At 36.0% G+C, this 20,428-nt stretch overlaps 1 protein-coding gene across 11 annotated transcripts in view; it reads right to left on the reverse strand.

Annotated features, from left to right (window-relative positions):
• The window catches only part of KMT2C (lysine methyltransferase 2C), a 291,663-nt gene that overhangs the window by 110,086 nt on the left and 161,149 nt on the right, over positions 1 to 20,428 (reverse strand). For all 11 annotated transcript variants that reach the window (XR_014016732.1, XM_081244951.1, XM_081244952.1 and 8 more), the window contains exons 7-9: positions 18,445 to 18,607; positions 10,787 to 10,958; positions 8,751 to 8,865 (exon numbers count right to left, since the gene is read on the reverse strand). Coding sequence is in view for 10 of the 11 variants with exons in the window: in XM_081244951.1 (XP_081101077.1) it covers positions 8,751 to 8,865; positions 10,787 to 10,958; positions 18,445 to 18,607 (450 nt within the window). In the remaining variant the exon portion in view is untranslated. The remainder of the gene's footprint in view (positions 1 to 8,750; positions 8,866 to 10,786; positions 10,959 to 18,444; positions 18,608 to 20,428) is intronic.

The raw sequence follows: 20,428 nt of genomic DNA on the forward strand, positions 1-20,428 counted from the left end.
TAGGAAAAATGTGAAATAGAAAAGATCTGATGGGGGACCATGACTACCAGATACTGCAAAGCCTCTATAATTAAAACGGTACGGTATTGGCTCATGAAGATAGAAAGACAGAGCAATGGAACAGACAAGAAATTCCAGAAATAAACCCAACTAAATCTGAAACTCTAGTCTGGAATCTCAAGTCACTGAGGCAAAGACTGTCTTTTTAGTGAATGGATTTTGGACAACTGGATAGCCAACTGGGAAAAGATAATTCATACCATATAGAAGCATCAACTAAAAATGGATTAGAAAACTAAATGTAAAAAATAACATAAAAACTAGAAGAAAATATGAACTCCCCTATAGCCTCAGTATAGGAAAAGGCTTTCTAATTTTAACTCAAAAATCCAAAAGCAATAGAAGACTGATAAATCTGACTATATAAAAATAAACTTTTGCATGGCAAAAAATAACACAGGCAAAGCTAAAAGGCAAAAAACAAACTGGAAGAAAAGATGTGCACCGTATAACGCAGCTGAAGGCCTTATATCCCGACTATACAAGGAGCTTTTAGACTGTGGGGTCATCAAAATCTTCAAGAGTAGCAGGCAACACACAAGAACAGACAACTTGCAAAAAGGGGTAAAAAACGACCCCTAAACACAGGAAAAAATGACCAGCTTCACTCAAAAGAGAAAAGAAAATTAGACTACACTGAGATAACATTTTTCACTCATAAGACAGGCAAAAATCAAAAGCTAAACATGACAGCCTGTTGGCAAGGACGTAGAAAAGAAGTTCTCTCATGCATGAGTGGTGGCAAAAGGAACAGCCACAAGTTCCATGAAAGGGAATTTGACGATACCTAACAAAATTACATACACATTTACCCCCCTGAGCCAGTAATCCTACTACTAGAAATTTATTCTAGAGATTCGCTCCCAGCAATTCAAAAACCCATATGCGCAAAGTTATTGATTACAGAATCACTTCTAATGTAAAATATTGGAAACTACCTAAATATTCAAGCATAGGACATTGGCTGAAAAACTATGGTTCAAATAAACAGAAGAAAGAAAGCGAGAGGGAGGGAGGAAGAAAGGGAGAAAGAGAAAGAACGAAATAGAGAGGGAGGGAGGGAGGGAGGAAGAGGAATGAGGAAGATCTCTATGAACTGATATGAAGTGACTTCCAGATTTTAAGTTAAGAAAAAGCAACATGCAAAAGAGCACATATGCTACCTTCAGTGTAGAAAAGGGAAACAAAAATATATTTCCTTATCATTACAAAAAAATACAGGAAGGATGAATCAGAAATTTTTGAAAGCATGTTAATATCCTATGTATTTTTAAAAATTAAATCAGTAAGAATGGGGAATTTTAAAAAAAACAAAATCTTCAAGAATAACAGGCAAAACACAAGGATTCTTACTATACGGGAATGGATATGTGTAAGAATGTGAGAAGGCAAAGAACTGAGCAGGAGGGTTCAGAATTGGAGGTATTGGTGTAAATTCATTATTTATAATGATGTACATGTGTGAGTATATGCATACTTATGTGTGTATTTGTAGATATGCATACGTGTAAATGTATACACATGCATGTATTTCCTGCCTCATTTGCTGAAAGGACAAAGAAGCAAACACCCCCAGAGCAATGGGCACACCTAGCACCCAATCTTCACTAAAGGAACTTGGCCTATTTATAGAAAAGAGGACAGATTCCAGGGCTAGGGCAGGGAGGTGTAAGATGATTTTGGAGTATCTTGTTATGCCCAAATGTAATGAAGTGCTTAATGGTGAGGGCATGCCACAAAGACAGGAGCCAGCTTGAAAAGGATATCAAAGGCAAAACTGGACAATTTGTGCACAAAACAAATTAGGTACAGTAATAAATTATAAATTGATATTAACAAGAATTCATGAGTCAATACTGACAATATATACATAATTTTAACATGTGAAAGAAGGGAGGGTTCTTGCTTACGACAGAATGCAGGGGGCTGACTGGTAAATGTGAAGTTAGAAAAGCATCATTTTACAAACAACAGGTAAAAACTGCATCAGGCATTGGTTCCTATAATCTTGGAGAAAATTCTGAGGAGCAACAAGATATTTGCACGGTATTAAAGTGTCTCCTCACATACTGTTTTATTAGATAGAAGAGAGAGAAAGAAAACAGTGGAGAAACTTTACAGCAGCCTGACCAGATTATCAGAATTCACATCACCTATGAGGGAGAGATAAACATCAGGTGCATCCAGCTGAAAGCCTGAGAAGGGCACATCACCACTTATGCAATATTCTGCCCAAGAATGAATAACTCTCATTATAATCATGAGGAAATATCAGACAAAGCCAAAATAAGGAAAGTTCTATTTGTGATTTAAAGAAAACAAAACAAACAAACAAAAACCAGGTATGTGAGGAAAAACTCTATTATTCAAAACTGTCAATATCAAAAAAAGACAAAGAAGGGCTGAAGAAATTTTCCAGATTAAAGGACTCAAAAGAAACATGACAACTAAATGGAATACCTGATCCTAGACTATCCTGGAACCTACATAGGAGGAGGGAAATGCTATATGGGACATTAGATCAAGTGACAAATTGAAATATGGATGGTAGATTAGATATATTGATGTAAATGTATGGGGTGAAAATAGTGCTGTGATTACATAAGAATATCCCTATTATTAGGAAATACACATTTAAGTATTTAGGGGTGAAGGGAACACAGTGTGTATAACTTACCCTCAAAATGGTTCAGGGCAAAAAAAATATACATGGGGCCGGGAGCAGGGAGAAAGGGCATGGATGACAATACTGAAATCCTAACAACAGGTGAATCTTGGTAAATGACATATGGGTATTATTTTTATTTTTCCAACTTTTAAAGTTTGAAATTATTTCCAAATAAAGCCTTTTAAAATGCATCATATACCCACACATCAGCATTCTTTAAAGAGAAACAGAGAAAAGAAACCTGTGGGACAATGACTGGTATATAACGAAGTTCCTAAAAAGATCACCCTTACTTCAGTGCAAGCAGCCTCTCTAGACTGACACCATTCCTGGGAAGGCAAACCTATCTGCCTCTGCACCTCCAGCCCGCACCACAGTGTTTGCATTTGACTAAAGACTATAAAGAACTATGAAAGAATTTAACAGTAGAGAAAAAGTATCATTCTTCAAACTGAAAAGAAGATAAGCATTCCTATGAGAAACTCCATGAGAACTGAGCACTTACCTTAGGCGTTATGCTGAGCACTTTACAGGCGTAATCTCGCTAAATCCAACACCCCTGTGAGGCTAAGTACTATTAACTACATGATGAAACACAGCTTGCAGAAGTCAAATGATTTGCCAAAGATCCTGTATTTAGTAACTGGAAAACCTGAGATTTGACTCCACAGCCTAATCTTTTTAATCACTTTATAATACCTCCATAGAACAGAATAAAACACACACACTATCCACTCGTATTCTCAGCAGTATTATAAATAATTCTGTCACGTGAAAGAGAATAGCAGACTATTACGGAAAGCAAATTAGTAAGGGCAGAACAAAAAGAAGCCAGAGAACAACCTTGAGAAATAAACTAGGAATTCTGAACACATTTTCCAAAATAATGAAAACCACAACAAAGAAAATAATGAATTAAAGCAGGAAACAAAATCACCTAGATGTTACTAAAGATTATTAAAGAGAATGTAAAGAAAGTAAGTATTTTTTTAAAAGGTGAATTTAACCAACACTTCCCTAGACCTTTCCATGGGCCTAAACGGAGAATAACAATGGTCAATATGTTCCAGACAACACTAATTAGTGTAGAACCATCATAGATACATCCTGGAAGCAAATCCAAATAACTGAACAGAAATAAAGATCTCATGGCCTTCGAGCAGAAAAATAATGAACTAATTAAACTAAAAACAAAACAAACTTCTTCTGTAATTCCATAAACTGGGAAAAAACGGGGGAAAAAAAGTATCCAGAGTAAAAAAAAAAAAAAAAAGTTGTAATGCAAAACTATACCAAACCAAGTTCTTCTGGTAGTTTGAAGGCAACAATCTCTTTCAGGTTTGCAAGATTCCAGAATATTTACAATTCTTTTATAGAAGTGCATAACCAAATCTCCAAAACACTGGGGGTGAGATGAGGTTGGAATTTGCAGAGGAGATCCCTCCCTCCCCAAAGAAAAAGTCTATAGTCTGGGTCAACTTAAGACAGAGAGGAGGGCGAAAACTTCTGATTTCTTCATTTTTCAATGGCAAGTGGGGGGAGGGCATTTTAAAATATTTTCAACATTTATAACTTAATATTCATAAAATATAAGATTCTGAATTACAAATCACTGCAGGGAATAAAAGGAACTGAAAAACAGGAAATTAAAAGAACAGGTTTGTATTAAAATAGCCAAGCATTTCAATTACATCCATTAGTCTAAATACTTGACTATTAAACCTTTCAAAAGGTACAGTTAAAATGACACAGAAGGATCCAAAATGAAAAGATCACATTCAACTGGTAAACTAAAACCCCACGCAGCCGTATTTGTCAGGCAAAGCAAAACATCTGGTCCCCCTCTCCCCCCCAAAAAAAGGCATTACACAATATAAAGAGAACAGTTTTACACTGATAAAAAGCACAATACATCAATATTAGCCTGATCTACTTGCTAAATAACCAGCACAAGTTTAAATGCAAGGAGAAATTGATATTACAGGAGTCGATTTTATCTACGCCGTAATACACTGTTGAATCAGTCAAAAAAATATGGAAAAAGAACTTCATCTAATTAAATGAAATTAATAAACACAAATACTACAGCTTTAAAGCCACTATGTCAAGCATCCAAATATATGTCAAAAAGAAAACTACACTAAATTATCTGATTCAATACGATTAAAGCAGAAACTAATGTGTTTAAGCACAACCTAAAAAAAGAAAGTTAAAATTAAGTCAAATGTGAATAGATATAAAGTTACCAATACAACAAATATGAGTGCAGCCAAAACTATAATCAAAGGTAAATGTATAGTCTTAAATATCCTTTTTTCCTTAGGAAAGTGAAGAAAACGAATTACGAATTCAACTTCCTATTTCAAAAAAGTAAAAGAGGCGCGGTAGCGGAGATAAAAGTAATAAACATACAAATCCGTCCGACGGCAGGTTTTTTCCTTAGACCAAGAACCAAGGCAAGAGAGAACGCGCCGAAGCACCCCGTCCGGCCGCCAGGCAGAAACAGCTCACGGGACCCTCCTCAGCCCCCAGGCTCCTCCCTCCCGGGCGACCTCACCGGAGAACAGTTGCCCCGAGGCGCTCGGTTCCCGGGGAGAAGGCTCCGCCCCTCCAGGCCCCACCCTCGGGCCGAGGCGGGACAGAACTCGCCGCCCTCTGCCCCACGCCCTAGAACCAGGTGACGCGCCACCAGTTCCAGGTGCCGAGGCTCTGGGGGTGGGGGTGGGGCGCAGGAGTAAGGCTCCCCCAGCGCCTCCTCCTACCCCCTCACCAACACCCCATCCCTGGGGACCTGCCAGCAAGACCGCCCCCCTTTCCAGGACCCTCCGAGGAGGGCAAGCACCACCACCGCCCACCCCTCCACCGGCCAGCGCCTCCCTTCCCGCAGGCTGCTCCCGGAAGAAGCCTCGGTCTGGCGCCTCCTGGAAACCTGCGAGCCCAGCTGCGGCGGGGAGCCTCGGCCTCCACCGACCGCCTCCGCCACCCGACCCCTCCTGAAGGCCGCCCCACTAGCAGGGGAGGATGCCGAGACCACGACAAACACGAGCGCAAAGAGAAGGGCAGAGGTAACAGGATCGCGTTTCTGTGACAAAGGGACTAGAATGTGAGGATGCAGGGAGGCCACAAGTGTATTCTTGGTCTGTATGTTTTCTGAGAACTTGAAATATTTCATAGAAATGCTAACTTTAAAAAATATAGGGAATTCCCTGGCGCTCCGGTGGTTAGGGTTCAATCCCTCGTGGGGGAACTAATCTCGCAAGCCAAAAAAAATAAAATAATAAATAAAAATTGTTTGAATTAATATAAAATGTAACTGCATTTAGCATTTGTATTTATTATTATGTTAGTCCCAAGTGCTGTCAAACACGTGTGAAAGATACAAGATTTTCCACAGTAGAACCGCGGTAAAAAGAATGAGACGTGTGGACCGCACAGGGGATTCGCTCCGCAGCAGCGAGCAGCATCCACGGAGCAAGGAGGTCCTTCATACACATCACCTGACAACAGAAACTGCAAACAGCATACCCTTAACTTATAAACTTCCGTATTTTAGAAATAATTGGATTGATACACCATGTGTTTACAGATTTCAACTGTGCACCTTACCTGACAACAGAAACTGCAAACAGCATACCTTTAACTTATAAACTACGGTATTTTAGAAATAATTGGACTGATAACCCATTTATTACAGATTTCAGCTGTGCCCTTACGGTGCACCGGTGAACCAAAAGGTTTCTAGAGTTTTTGAGTGGTACTTCATTATATCTGATGTTCAAAGAATTGCTGGTTGGCACTTTGAGGTCTGATTACTCTGAACCAGTAAACACAGTCCTGGCTTTATCAAACTATTTCTATACAAATACTTATACAAAAGGCATTCTCTGTATGAACATTATTAAAGACAAAGGATACCTTTCTATTAAAACAGGTCTTGGCAATTTACTTTAAAAGCAGAATTATTTGTTAGATTGGGGAAGGGTGATGAATTGGGAGATTGGGATCGACATATATACACTGATATGTATAAAATGGATAACTAATAAGAACCTGCTGATAAGAAAATAAATAAAATAAGATTCAAAAAAAATATTTGTTAGATTAAATTAATATTTATTTTCTAAGTTAAGCCAGTGTAATTATGGTAGATTAAAGAAGTTTATGCCTAGCTTCATGTCTATTCTGTGAAATTAAGATTATAATAATAATTAAAAAAAATAAAACTCAGCCTGTGGGGTATGTAGAGATGGCCCATGGATCTAGAGTCTTTAGTTTCCTAGGATCCAAATCCTAATACAGATGACAATTAGATTAAGAAATATTCCTTAATTAGTCTAGGGACAAAAGCACTGTTACTCAATTAAGTACAGTATTACAATGTAAGACAGGAAACCTGAGTTTTAGTCTCTGTTCTGCCTCTGCAAATTAGTAAACCTCGGCAATTCCCTTAATCACTAGTCCCTCACCAGTTCTTAATCTAGAATTTATTAGTTTACCTGTATAGATTTCAAAGGAAGCAAATTAACTACTTTTATGATTGACTCATCCTAGAGTACATTCAAAGAAAAGTCACAGTAAATATTGTTTGTAAACATCTTCCTAACAGGAAAAAAAAAATTAGTTTTATTCAGTCAGTTGGGAATTGAAGGTAAACTTGAGTTATTCTTACCTTCTACTTTCACTTTAAGAATTTAAATATTTTGTGCTTCCAAGGACAGACAATTCTAAAATTTGCTGTTGTTTACCTGGTACTATACTAACTCTGCCCAGTAGGCTGAGTTGTCAGCCAACCTACAGGGTTTAGAGATGCAGGAGACAGAGCCTCAATAAATTCCTCAGGAAGTTTGGAGAGGCCACAATGGAATACCTCAAGGTCACAAAGATGCAAATACCAAAACAGATGGAAAAGGGGAGAAACACTGACTAAAAGAATACCCAGAAAAAATTTAAAATAGCTGAAAATACATCTTAAAAGCACCCCACCAAGCAGAAAGACTGATATCTTAAGTCATAAAAAAGTGGAAAAATGTCTATAGATCCTAACTCTCAAAACCCCAAAGAAACTTTATACAGCATCCAAAAAACCAGATATCTAAGTCATTAAGCACTTACTAAAGCTACCATGGGGGAGGAACAATATACATATACATATGCATATATGATATGATTCCAAATATTTAATACAAGTTTATACATAAATACATACACACATAAATATATATATACATATAAAATCACAGTAAAATCATCTAAAAGCTAATCTGATCAAAATGTAATCTGCTTTATTCCTGGATTTTAAATTAATAGATTTTAAAAATACATCTGTTTCAGTATCCGCATATAAGGATACTACCTATTTCAAAGAGTTTCAAAGATTAAAGATGAATCACTAAAACACAATTTCTAAGCCATGAAGCACCATACATTTGTTAGTTAACAGGTTCATAGCAGCATTTTTTATAACAGCCTAAAATTGTCAGCAACCCAAATGTTCACCAACAGGTGATTCAATAAACAAATTGTGGTACTTCCACTATTCAGCAATAAAAAGGAATCACTACTGGTATGTGCAACAATATGGGTGACTCTCAAAATAATTATGTTGAGTTCAAACCACCACCCCCCTGCAAAAAAGAAAAGAGTATATACTATCCGACATCACTTATATAAAGTTCTAGAAAATGCAAACTAATCTATGGTGAGAGAAAGCAGATTGCCTGGAAGACAGAAGGGAGAAGGGCAGTGATCAGTCAGAAAGAAGGAAATCTCAAGGGGCACCAGGAAACTTCTAGGGGTGATGAATGTGTTCATTATCTTGAAGGTGATGATGGTTTCATGAGTGAAAACGTGTCAGATTAAATTATAGACTTTAAATGTGTGCAGTTTACTGTGTATCAATTATACATCAATAAAGTTTTCTTTTTCAGTTGAAGGTAATATAGATTTGAATAGGTATCCGATTTGTCTGCTCTATATAAAAAACATACAGATCTTTTTTTTCTTAAAAAAATAAACAACTTACTTTGCACTTCCAGCCATTGGTTGGTACTGATTTCATAACTGGTTGAAGACAAAAAGTATGATACCCTTTGTCACACGTATCACACACTAGCATCTTGCTATCTTCTCCCGATTGTCTAAAAAATAAGATAGCATTAATGATGCCTTATCTTTAAACTTATGTTTGTAACATAAGTAATCATGAAAAGAATCTGTCCTGGGAACTGCCCAGTTCATAAATACCCTCCGTCTCTGTTTTGTCTATGCACAGATAATGACAGAGTTAACCCTCTAGAGGATGAGACAGAAATCTTCCAAAGGTCCCTAAAGGATTATCCTTACTGAATGCCCACCTATGGTGAACCCGCTTTAGTCATTTTAGGGTTCCTGCAAAGAAGGAGGGGTTAAGGCAAGATGAATGACACTGATCCTTACTTCTTAAACATCCCATGCCCATCCTTTTTTGGGGAAGGAGCTGTAACCGATAGGTGATGCTGCATGGAAAGGAACAAATCTTGGCACAGTGAGTTGGAAGACACTGTCATATAATAAAAAGAGGATCAAATTTGGATCAGACCTACAATTGTGTTCAGACTTCTGTTTTTCTAGCTGTGTGACCCCTGAATAACTTAGACTTAGTCCTCTTAGTTTCAGGTACAAAATGTGAATGATAATCAAAGATTACTGTGAGAATTAAATATAATTCTGGCTGAAGAGCTAAGAATATCCATTAAGCAATAGGTGCTAAATAAACAGATATAAGAATAATAATCTTGTTATAATTATTAAGAATTGTAATTGAAAACCTAAAATCTTCCCCTAAACACTCTTCTGCCCCAAAGATTGGGCCCCTGTCCTGTCCATGATCTCAGCCTTGATTCTTGGCTATTAATCACTCTCAGATACTAAGAATTTAATTCAAGAGGAGGGGAAAAGAAAAACTAGGGAACGCAAGAAGAAGATCTGAGAGAGGAACCGCTGAATAAAACCTGGGGATAAACAGAAGTAAAAAGGAAGATGGGTTAATTGGCCTCCAGTAATTTCTTATTTAATTTAATAAATTCTACATATAAAATTGCACATTTTGTCTCTTTAGCTACATGGAAAGATCTTGGAGGAAAAGCACTCTTTCTTCAAGTTCTCTTACTCCTTCTCAAGAAGAAGCCAGGCACAGATACAAGGTATCAAATAAATGTTTACTGATATTTTCTTTAATTTTTACCAAAATATAAAAGCACATGGTCCTATTTATTCCACATAATTCTAAGATATTGATGCTTATTGTTATCAAATTAAATTACAAATAAAACAGACTGAACATGGCAGTGGTGGGCATCATTTCTCCTGATTACAAAAGTCCTCAGCCTGTAAACAATTTGAAGACTGCTGTAGATGCAGGTAACGTCCCCAAATTATCATGCTAATTAATTAGTAGCATGAGAAAAAAATAATCACAGAAAAGACTGGAGAAATGACCAAAGGATGGAATAAAACAAATAGGAAAAGATAACCCCATTACAAACATTTAAATGCTATACAATACTTTGTTTCAGAATTATGGTGAAAGTAACTGCCTTTCAGATAGATACAGGTTTCTTTTTAAACAGTAGACTTAGTATAAATTGTTCTTCCTGGAATAGAAATTGAAACTTATCACTGATTCTTTGGTTCCCTCTAATAACTACTTTCCATAGTTAGAAATTTATTTTCCTATTAAATCTCCTCCCCAGTCTCCCTCAGAAAAAAAGGTGCTTTTTTTTCCTAATGCTTATTTATTTTTAATTGTTAATGTCATTCATTTAAAATTGTTGGCAAATTTAAGCTAGCTTTTTAGGCAACCAGAGGAATTTAAATTATTAAAATTAGTTTTTGTTTAGACTTATTTCAAAGTAATATGTTAATAAATATCTAGCAATTTCTAAAGACATGATGAAGTCAGTGTGAATGAATATAGCTGCAGTATGAACAACCTTTATCATATTACACAAACCTTTAGTACCTAATAATAGGGTCTCTCTTAAACTCAATACACACCTTTGAGTTGAAATTAAAACTTACTTGCAGTTCTGGCACACTTTGCACTCAGGACATTGCCAACCTGCACGTTTTAATGGAGTAACCGCTATATCCAGGCACATTCCATGATAGTGCTGACCACAAGTAGTACAAAAGAACTGATCTAAGAGGTCTCCCGGGCTGTCGCACACTGCACAGTTTGCATCTTCCTTTGCTATAATTAACAGTAAAACAACGAAATTGTTGTATAAGAATTTAATATTTTTCTGGCTTTACAGTTTAAAAATCATTTGAAGGGAATTTTCATGGTAAATCTTTCAGACACTTGAAATTATCCACAATGAACTGATATCCAATCAGAATAAGGTCTCCATTAAAACATTATAATATCTTTAATCTAAATTTAATCACATTAAATTTAATCATATAGTTTTGCAATGATTTGTACCTACATCTACTTGAGACCATAAGCAGTTCTTATTTAATTTTATATCCCTAATACCAATGATATGCTGGGCACCTAGTTAATGTTCAATATATGCTTGCTGAAAAGAACCAAAAAGGAAAATATCAACTGAGAGACGCTTTGCAGTGCAAAAATAAACATTTTTATTTGAGTGTTAAATAGGTTTTGAAATTAACAAAATCAGAGACAAAATTAAGAAAATGTCAATATCAATTAGATTAAGATGCTTCTTAAGCATAAACACTAATTTTTATTCAAGTCAAATAAGGGTTTTTTAACACTGGAAAATATATGAGGGAGAACATTAAAGATGGAAGCTACATATTCATACACAAATACAATACTTCATATACTAATTCTATATTCATCTATATTAACTGCCAGTTGTAAAAAAATTATGGACATCGTCTATCGCTAAGTGTGGATTAAAAGGAATGGCACTTTTTAACAGTTCTTGTACCATCTAAAATAAAAAATAAATGTAAGAATAAACTGGCTTGCCAAGTACACAAACTCATGCATATTACAATATAATAAGGAAAAGCATGTATTCTAAAATCATAACAATTTGATGATATATACAAATATGTCTGTAACTGACACTTATGTTCTCAACTAAATGGTCTGATTAGCTGATTGTCCTAGGGCTGTTTTAAATTGTACATATGATTTTTTTTTCCTCTTTCGCTTTTTGAAGATTTGGTCAGTCCTCTCTGGCTATAAGCCCTCTCTTCCTGCTTTCTTTCCCCAGTCAAGTATCTTGAAACAGAGTAATAATCTATTCCTTTTCCTTACACCAAGAGTTGACAAACTGGTTTTGTGGGCCATAGACGTCTTTGGCATACAGAGTTTTTGTTTTTATTTTAGAGTCCTTTTAAAATGGTAAAAAAAAAAAAAAAAAAAAAAAAAAAAACCATTTGCAGTTTGAGGGCAGAACACAAACAGGCCCTGGGATGCATCTAGACTGTCAGCTGGGCCCCTGGTGGCTCCTCACCCACCGCCATCTGAAGCTACTTTAATGAGGCTACCAGTGGCCTATGAAATCCCGTGGTTACTTTTTAGGTCTTACCTTATTTGCCATCTGCAGCATTTACCTCCATGCCCACGCTGAAATTTCCTACCTCGACTGACTGACGGCAGCTTTCTCCAGATTTCTCCTTAGGCTCCCCATGCCTCCAATCTCCTGCTGTGCTGGCTTTTGTACCTCCACCAAGCCCTCTAAATGACGGAGTCTCTTAGGATTTCATCCCCTTCCATCTTTTCTAATTCCCCATGGTTTTTCTTTGTAATCACACCAATTCCTACATCATAAACCACCACAACTCCCAGATCTCTATCACCAGCCCCAAACTTCTTTCTGAACCTCAGAATGTTATTTTCAAGTCTTACTGGACCTTCAATAGCCAGGTGTTCTAAAAATACTCAAACTCAACACCTCTAAAACATTTTTTAAACCTAAACCTCTCCCCTTCTTTCTCGACCTGCTGGGTAAAGAAACTTTAGTGTCACTATTGACACTTAACTACTCCCTGACCCAACACATCCAATTGGATACCAGTAAACTTTTTATATATCCTCTTCCATCTGTTTGTACAGTTCAGTCCATCACACTTTGTCTTGGTAACTGCAGTTATCTTCTGAATGGAATGCTCGCTTAGGGCTCTGACCTCCTCCCTAAATCAGCTAAACATCCAGAACAATTTTCTAAAAGCGTTATGCCCTGCGTAAATTAAAACTTTATCAATACCTCCCTTCTTGCCTTAAAATAAAAAAATCAAAAATTTCTAGTTTGAGGCAAAAAAAGGAGTGGGGGGGATTATCTCCTTTTCTAACTGAATCTCAGAACATTCACTATTTCCTGGTCAGATCAAGCAGTCTGCTGTGCACGTTAACACAACAGACTGTTCAACCTTTGTGTACTTGTACACATTCTGTTCCTTCTGCCTGTAATTTTGTTCCTTTGTTGTGCCACTAGCCTATTCCAAAGAGGCCTTTAAAACTCTTGCTCAGACATAAACCCTGACTATCTAATGTTACCACACCTAAATGCCCATTTAGTTGTTGATTATTCCTTTCCCCATATGCTTAGAAGAAACTATTATATAATCAATTAATTATAACACAATACCATGAACCCTTGAAGGGTAGTAACCTTGTCTTTTTCAACTTCATATCCTCAGCTGCCTAGCACAAATCAATTCTTATATTTTAAGCAAAGGAGTTGCTTCTAAAATCATTTTTAAGTGGCTCTTTAAATGATAGGCATTTAAAAGAAAGCATTAATTCTAAAAATGAAATTACATGTATTAGTTCATTTTTTTAAAATAAAAATGGAAAAACAGAGAAAAGTAGTTTTCTTAATACTAAAAGAGAGTTCCATATTTACTCATTCAAGCTAAGTACATTTAAAAACTAATCTTTGATTTTTGCCTGCCCTCAAAACTTACAGAAACTGGGGCAAGTACTGGACTCTTATCAGATACTCAGTTCATCTTTCTATTGTAATTTGCCAGGAACACTATCTAAATACTTCTGTGAAACTTTCTAGAGTTTGCTACTCTGCCACTTCAACTTGCCATGGTAGCTACTAGTCACATGTAGCTATTGCGCAATGGAAATGTGATTAGTCCAAATTGAGATGTGCTATACATGTAAAACACACTCTGAATTCCAAAGACTTAATAGGAAAAAAATATTAATGTCACTATCTCAAAAATTTTATTAATTACAAGTTGAAATATTAACACTTTGGATATACTGGGTTAAGTATGTATTTTTAAAATTAATTTCAAATAAAAAATTTTAACATGACCACTAGAAAAATTAAAATTACATATATTGCTCACATCATATTTCTATTGCACAGCGCTGTTTTATAGAGCAAAGCTCATTCTGCAACAAGGTAACTCTGTGTATCACTAAAGCAGAGATTACTTTTTATTCTATGACAGTTTCCACCAATTCCTTGATGACTATACTGTCATGTTGTATGATTAGTATGCATCATTTAATAAATTGGGCAAAAAAAAAATCCATGTGATATATTCAGTCCAAAAACATTTACTATGCATTATATAAAAATAATAATAGAAAAAAGTTGGTTCCAACCATTTTTCTGATCTGGGCGAACATACAGAAATATGTAGAAATACTAAAACAGCCTTTTGGAGGGCATGCATTAAGAAGATGACATTATTGGATGGCTTAAGTGTCATGTCAGACATAAGTATATGTACATATACATAAATATATGTCTGAAAGCCAAAGAGGCGTTAAGCTTGAAGCAATAATCAAACGACTAAGTGAAAATTTTCTTTAAGCAGCTGGGAAAGCAAAATAGATTGAGTGAAAGACTAAAGCTAAAGACAATTTAAGAGAGGACAGGAGTAAAATCCAGGTTAATCTGGCTCCAAAGATCATGTTCTTTACTACTTATCGATACTGATGCCCACTGGAAGGGCAAAGAAGGTGAAGAATAAAAGTACAAAGGAAAAGTGCCAGCACAGGCATAGCATGAAGAAGCTAAATGATGGAGGGAAAGCAAGAAAAGAGCAGGAGAAACAGAGAATAAGCTTTGGACAGGTCACTTCTTCCTAAGTGACAGCTGTGACAAGAAGAAATGGAGGAAAAGACAAAAACATGGAGCTTAAATTAGATGGGAGCTTATCATAGATCCTTAAACATGGTCAAGTTGGAAGGTGAGACTACTGCTTAAGAAAGTCTAGACAGCACATAAGAAGAGAAGCACTGGTGAAGAGCAACAGTCTCAAGTCAAATTATTATCAGTGAATTTAAAAAGGACTAAATCAGCATAGCTTTGTAACTTCCATCGACATTACAACGTCCATGATCTATGTTTCCATCGCTGGCAGGACACTCTGCAAGGTGATTTGCCTATCAAAATGGAATCTCTAGAAAGAAAAAGTAAATCATGGATGTTGTCCAGAGAGGCTGGCCCACAGAGCAGGCAGGTAGGTAAGAAAGAAAGGTCAGGGGGCTGACAGAATTTAAGGTAACAGAAAAGTAGCAGGACTTGGTGTCAAGAGAGACCAGACAACTAAGAAAATGAGGTAGGAGTTAAAAGTTTAAATGAAGTAAAAGAAGAAGCTGAGCGATGAAAGTAAATACACTGGGGGAGGGGGAGTGGATTAAGAGATGTAGCATTCCCAGGTTTAAACCTTGCAAAGACTTCTCACTGCAGACAGAATAAAATCCAAACCCCTTCCCTTGTTTACAAGGCCTACATGATCTAGTCTTTGTTCACCTTGATGTGGTCTCTACTACCCACCTGGCAGACACTAAGTTCCAGACACAGTGACTAGCTGTCTATTCCACAATCACGCCATGCTCCTGCCTCAAGGCCTGCGCAGTAGTTGTTCGCTCAGCCTGGAATGTTCTTTCCTCTGATCTCGCATGGCTGGCTCTCTGCCATTCGGCCTTCCATGAGAGGCAAAATACTACTCAGGAAGTATATGTGGCTATGTCCCTTAGATGGATATTTAGCGTAAAATTTCCGGGCAAGGTTAGTGTATACTTGCATCATCGTGACAATAAGGTCAGAGCTGTGACTGGCATTTTTCCAGGACAGAGCACCCCCAGAATCGTTTTCTGATGAAAATGCTGGTCTTGCTCACAGATGCGCTCTTTTTGCTGGGATGTTTTTTTCTAATGAGGTCCATGTTTTTGTTAGATTTTTCAACTTTCATAAGAAGATGTCGATCTTACTCCTCACTCAGTTATAACTATCACAGTGCACTGCTCTGTTCTTAGCCAGCAGCATCAAGTATTATACTCAGTGCAGACACGTAACTCAGATAAGAGCTAACATAACGAACGTTCAGTACAGCAATTCATAATATATGGTACAATGCTACATGACTTTCACTGTCATTTAACCTTCATAATAACACTGTCATTTAACATATCCCCATTTTTAAAACATAAAAAGTTAAGTGCTTTGTGCTATGACATACAATTAGAACAGCTAAAAATACAAATGAAAGATTTTATAAGACTGTTACGTAGTCTTGTGTATTACTGCAATATAGTCTATCTGCAGTATTCTCTACATCCTTGGATTAAAACAGATGCTCAGAAAGCTGGGTATTCAGACTGCATTGTTTAAGGTCCCCAGGGAATAGAATTTACTCAACTGGGCTTTGGTGTTATACCGCTGACTTATTTTAAGGGCTGTTATAAGAAATTGCCCTGTGGGGTTTGTTGTTTATACTGCAAGACAGCTACTTGAAGACAGTTTCTCACTGCCATATATAGTGTACATACAGTATCAGTATCAAGTGAATTCTTATCACTACAAATCAGGCAACTGTTCATATGCCCTTCTTCATGCCGACTGCTGGAAAGCTCTGGAGCCAGATTTGTGGTGTAGGCCTGGGAAATACACATTTATTTTGGGTATCAGCCTCATCATATTACCCTCCCATTTATCCTATCCTTATTTTCCCTTCCCACTGGCCAAATTTTCTTGCTTACTTTTAGTCTTACTTTATCCTACTGTTCACGTATTTGTGTAAGTCTCCGTAAGTCTACTTTGGAACAAGGCAAGGTACCAGTAATTTCAGTAGATCTTTTAGCTTTATGTTGCCAGCATGAACCTTTCACTATATGCATGATAAATGATAACAAATCATCTCACCTCAGTTCTTACACTTCATTATTATATAAAACAATTTATGATCCCTAACAAATAAATGTATATAAATCATATACATTATGTGAACAGAGTCTGCAGAAGAAAGTAGTACTGCCAATAAGTAATAGAATTTCTCACATTAGAAACATAGTCATAGAAAAGTTTGCATGTTGTTTACTGAGGTCTAAATCACGACCACATACAAAAGGCTGAATAAAATTTAAATTGTTAAACACACCCACAGTTGTTTTATTCAATTGGAAAAGTGTGTTATACCACCCAGAATACAATCAGCTCTGATGATTCACATCGTAGTCTGTGTACTTAGTGAAGTAATTCACTATATGAGGTCTTAAAATAAATAACACCCATTACAGTAGCTGTGCATGAATGCTGTCTTTTTCTCCCAGATTTAACAGTGTGTAATCCAAAACATTTTTAAAACTTTAAATCCCTTATTAGCCTAAATACAATGTGACATTTCAGTTTGCCTTACCTATAATTTACGTCTGTATAGTGATTAAGGGCAACATGATTATACATGTAGACACAAAATAACTTTAACTAAAGATAAAATCATGGTACTGAACAGAGAAAAAATGATGATTATGAAATCTGTGTTTGAGATTACTTTAGTTTAAGCCTGAAGTAGCTATATTTATGTTTCACAAAGCTGGAAAAGATAGGAAAAAAGCCTTTACTGACATTGCTAAGAATACAGGTAAAAGCTAACAATTAGGTAACTAAGAGATGACATAAAAAAAGACTGAATAAAGAAAGCATCAAAGAGATTTCACAAGCAGATTGGAAATTCAATTTACTAGGGAAAAAAGATCCCAAATCATGCATGCTCTTGGAAATCCACATACTAGGAAAAAAGTAAGATCTCTATTTAATAAGGATAGGAAAGAGTTGTAATTTTCTGTATAACATAAATTTCAAACACTTAAACCTTTTCACCTAATTATAAAATACTGTTTGGAAAAGAAAGAAAAAAAAAAGACAACTGAGGATTATAGATAACTATAACCAAGACAGATGAATCAAGAAGAAGCATTAACGAGATTTCTATTACGACTATCAGAACTATACATTTTCCAAGATTTTCAAAAGTGTTTGGTGATCCTATCAACATACATCCTGAAACAACACCTGAATGAACCATCTTCTAAATCTCTAACTGGGTAGTCTTTTTAGTGTAAAAGACACTGAATTAAAGACACTGTTTAATTTTTTAAATGACCTACTTTCATAGTACATATTAAAATACCATATATTCAGCAAGTTTAACTTTCTACAGTAGTTAAATTTTTTAAATAAGAATAAAAAACATGCAAACTATCTTTGAATTTTTGAGGAAATAACTCTCTGGATATAACTTCAATGATATGGTTGGTACCAGATTCCTCCCCACGCCCCCTCACCCCACCCAAGGATCTCTTGTGAAGATCTCTCAGATTATCAAGATTATGTAATGTTACCTTTTACCACAAGTAGAATAACACTTAGGGAACTTAAACATTTGTTATTTTAAGTAAATACATTGATAAATGTTTTAAAATATATCTGTAGTAAACTTACATCTTTCAGGAGCTTGGTCAATGTGCTCTGGACAAAGAAGGAAGAAGTGACTGAAATCCTGAAAGGTGCCGGCTCCAGCAGCACAAGGATAATGGTACATCTGGGTACATTTCTCTTCACAGCATTTGATAGTGGCTCCAAGGTGCTTACAAAATGCACATCGCTGGAAGGGAGCAAAGGATAAAGAAATCTCCTTATAAAACCTGGAAAAGCAACACTCAAATGTGGGGCTAGGAAGATATTCAAAAGTCTTTGCACATTACTGGTAAAACAATTTGAAGCCTGCAGAGCACCGAATAAAGGATCCGTTAAAATGATACAATCGAAGTTCTCCGTTCAGTGCTTGGTACATATTCATCCTTCCATTCAAGTTTAGAAAGTCAGCATTTCACTTTTTTTTTCTATTGACTTTGTCAATACAACTACCATTTTTAAAAAACTAATAATATGGTTAAAAGGGCAGGTTTCTAGTTGGGGGTTATTTTTAACAGGTGATTAAATCCATTAATAAACGGATAAAACATATTTATACTATTTCCAAAATCTCTTACTATTTTCACCCTGCCTAAAAATCAACATGAAGGAAACTAGTCAATCACAGAATAAGTTAATGAGTGGCAACTACATGGTTAAAGGCACACATACAAATCTACACACTTCATTGTAGCAGTTAGTTTCAAGTTTCTTTAAAATGCTAGGCATGTGAAGAAAAATTAAGTCATCTGACTTTCTCCTTCCCCCATTCCAATCTGCCTCTATCTCTTGCGAGTGATAAAATCAAAGAAATAAAGTCTCAAACGAACAACAGGGGAAGTTTAGCGCACCTGAAATGTGTTAGAAGTCAGTATGAATTATCTAAGAGTAATTCTTTCCCTAAGAATGATTAATAGACTTCCTCATCCACCCAAGCCCACTTGGGGCATCATAACGTATAAAATCTCTCTCTGTGTGTAGGAGATGCCTAGCTGCCCTCCTTGCATATACTTCTGTTTTAGCATTTATGCTATTGCATGGTAATTACTTATCACTCTTTTTTCATCCAAAATCTTTGAGCAGAGGAACCAGGTTGTACTAACTTTGTATTCTTAGTACCATGAATGCTGTTTGACATAGAAAGGCCCTAATAAACTGGTGTTCATATGTATATATATTAAATGGACTTCACTTTTGGTAATCTTACTGTAGGTGTGGCTCATGACTAGCAGAGCTGAACTAACTGAAGCCAAATGGGATGGTACGTGGTAAAACTGAGGCTCAGGTAATAGAGTTGCTGACATTACTATGAATATCTTCACATGCTAATATACTGATTCCATATTCTGCTAGTTAATTAGAGAATACAATAGTTTTTAAATTATAAATAATTTCAATGTCTTGCATGTAAATCTACGTAAGATATTACATGCCATCAAACTCTTCCTCACAACCATCAGTCCACTGCACTGAACCAATATAAGAAAGTTAAGTGTCTCTTGGTGTGTCTTCGACACATTTTGGCTGCAGGCAACAAGACCACTGTAGCTTCTAAGTAACTCATAAACACTAGTTATATCTGTGACATTTTAATTTTATATAATGTCCACAAGTTCACACACTAACACACATTTCAGTTGTCTTTTTGTACTCAAAGGTATTACTGCATTAACAAAAACTGAAGAAAAGAAATAAAGCCTTCTTTATCTTCACTGATAAAGTATAATAATCAGCTTTTTCCAAACAATATATTTATGTCACAACCTCCCATGGTATCTAAATATGTTTACTATATTAACAGAACCCAGAATTAAAGACATGTATAATATCTAGGTAGTCTGAGTATCCTTGAGTCAATACTGGAAAGGTCAAGGTAATGTTGAGGGAAGAAAGTACATTTATATGTCCAATCAACCACTGAAAAGTTTTTATTATTAACTCATTAATATCGCAAAATAATTTCTGCTAAACTGTTAAAATCTAGAATCTCCATTATTTTTATAGCATATGG

Source organism: Mesoplodon bidens, assembly GCF_964165515.1.
Source record: "Mesoplodon bidens genome assembly, chromosome: 9".
NCBI lineage: Eukaryota > Metazoa > Chordata > Mammalia > Artiodactyla > Ziphiidae > Mesoplodon > Mesoplodon bidens.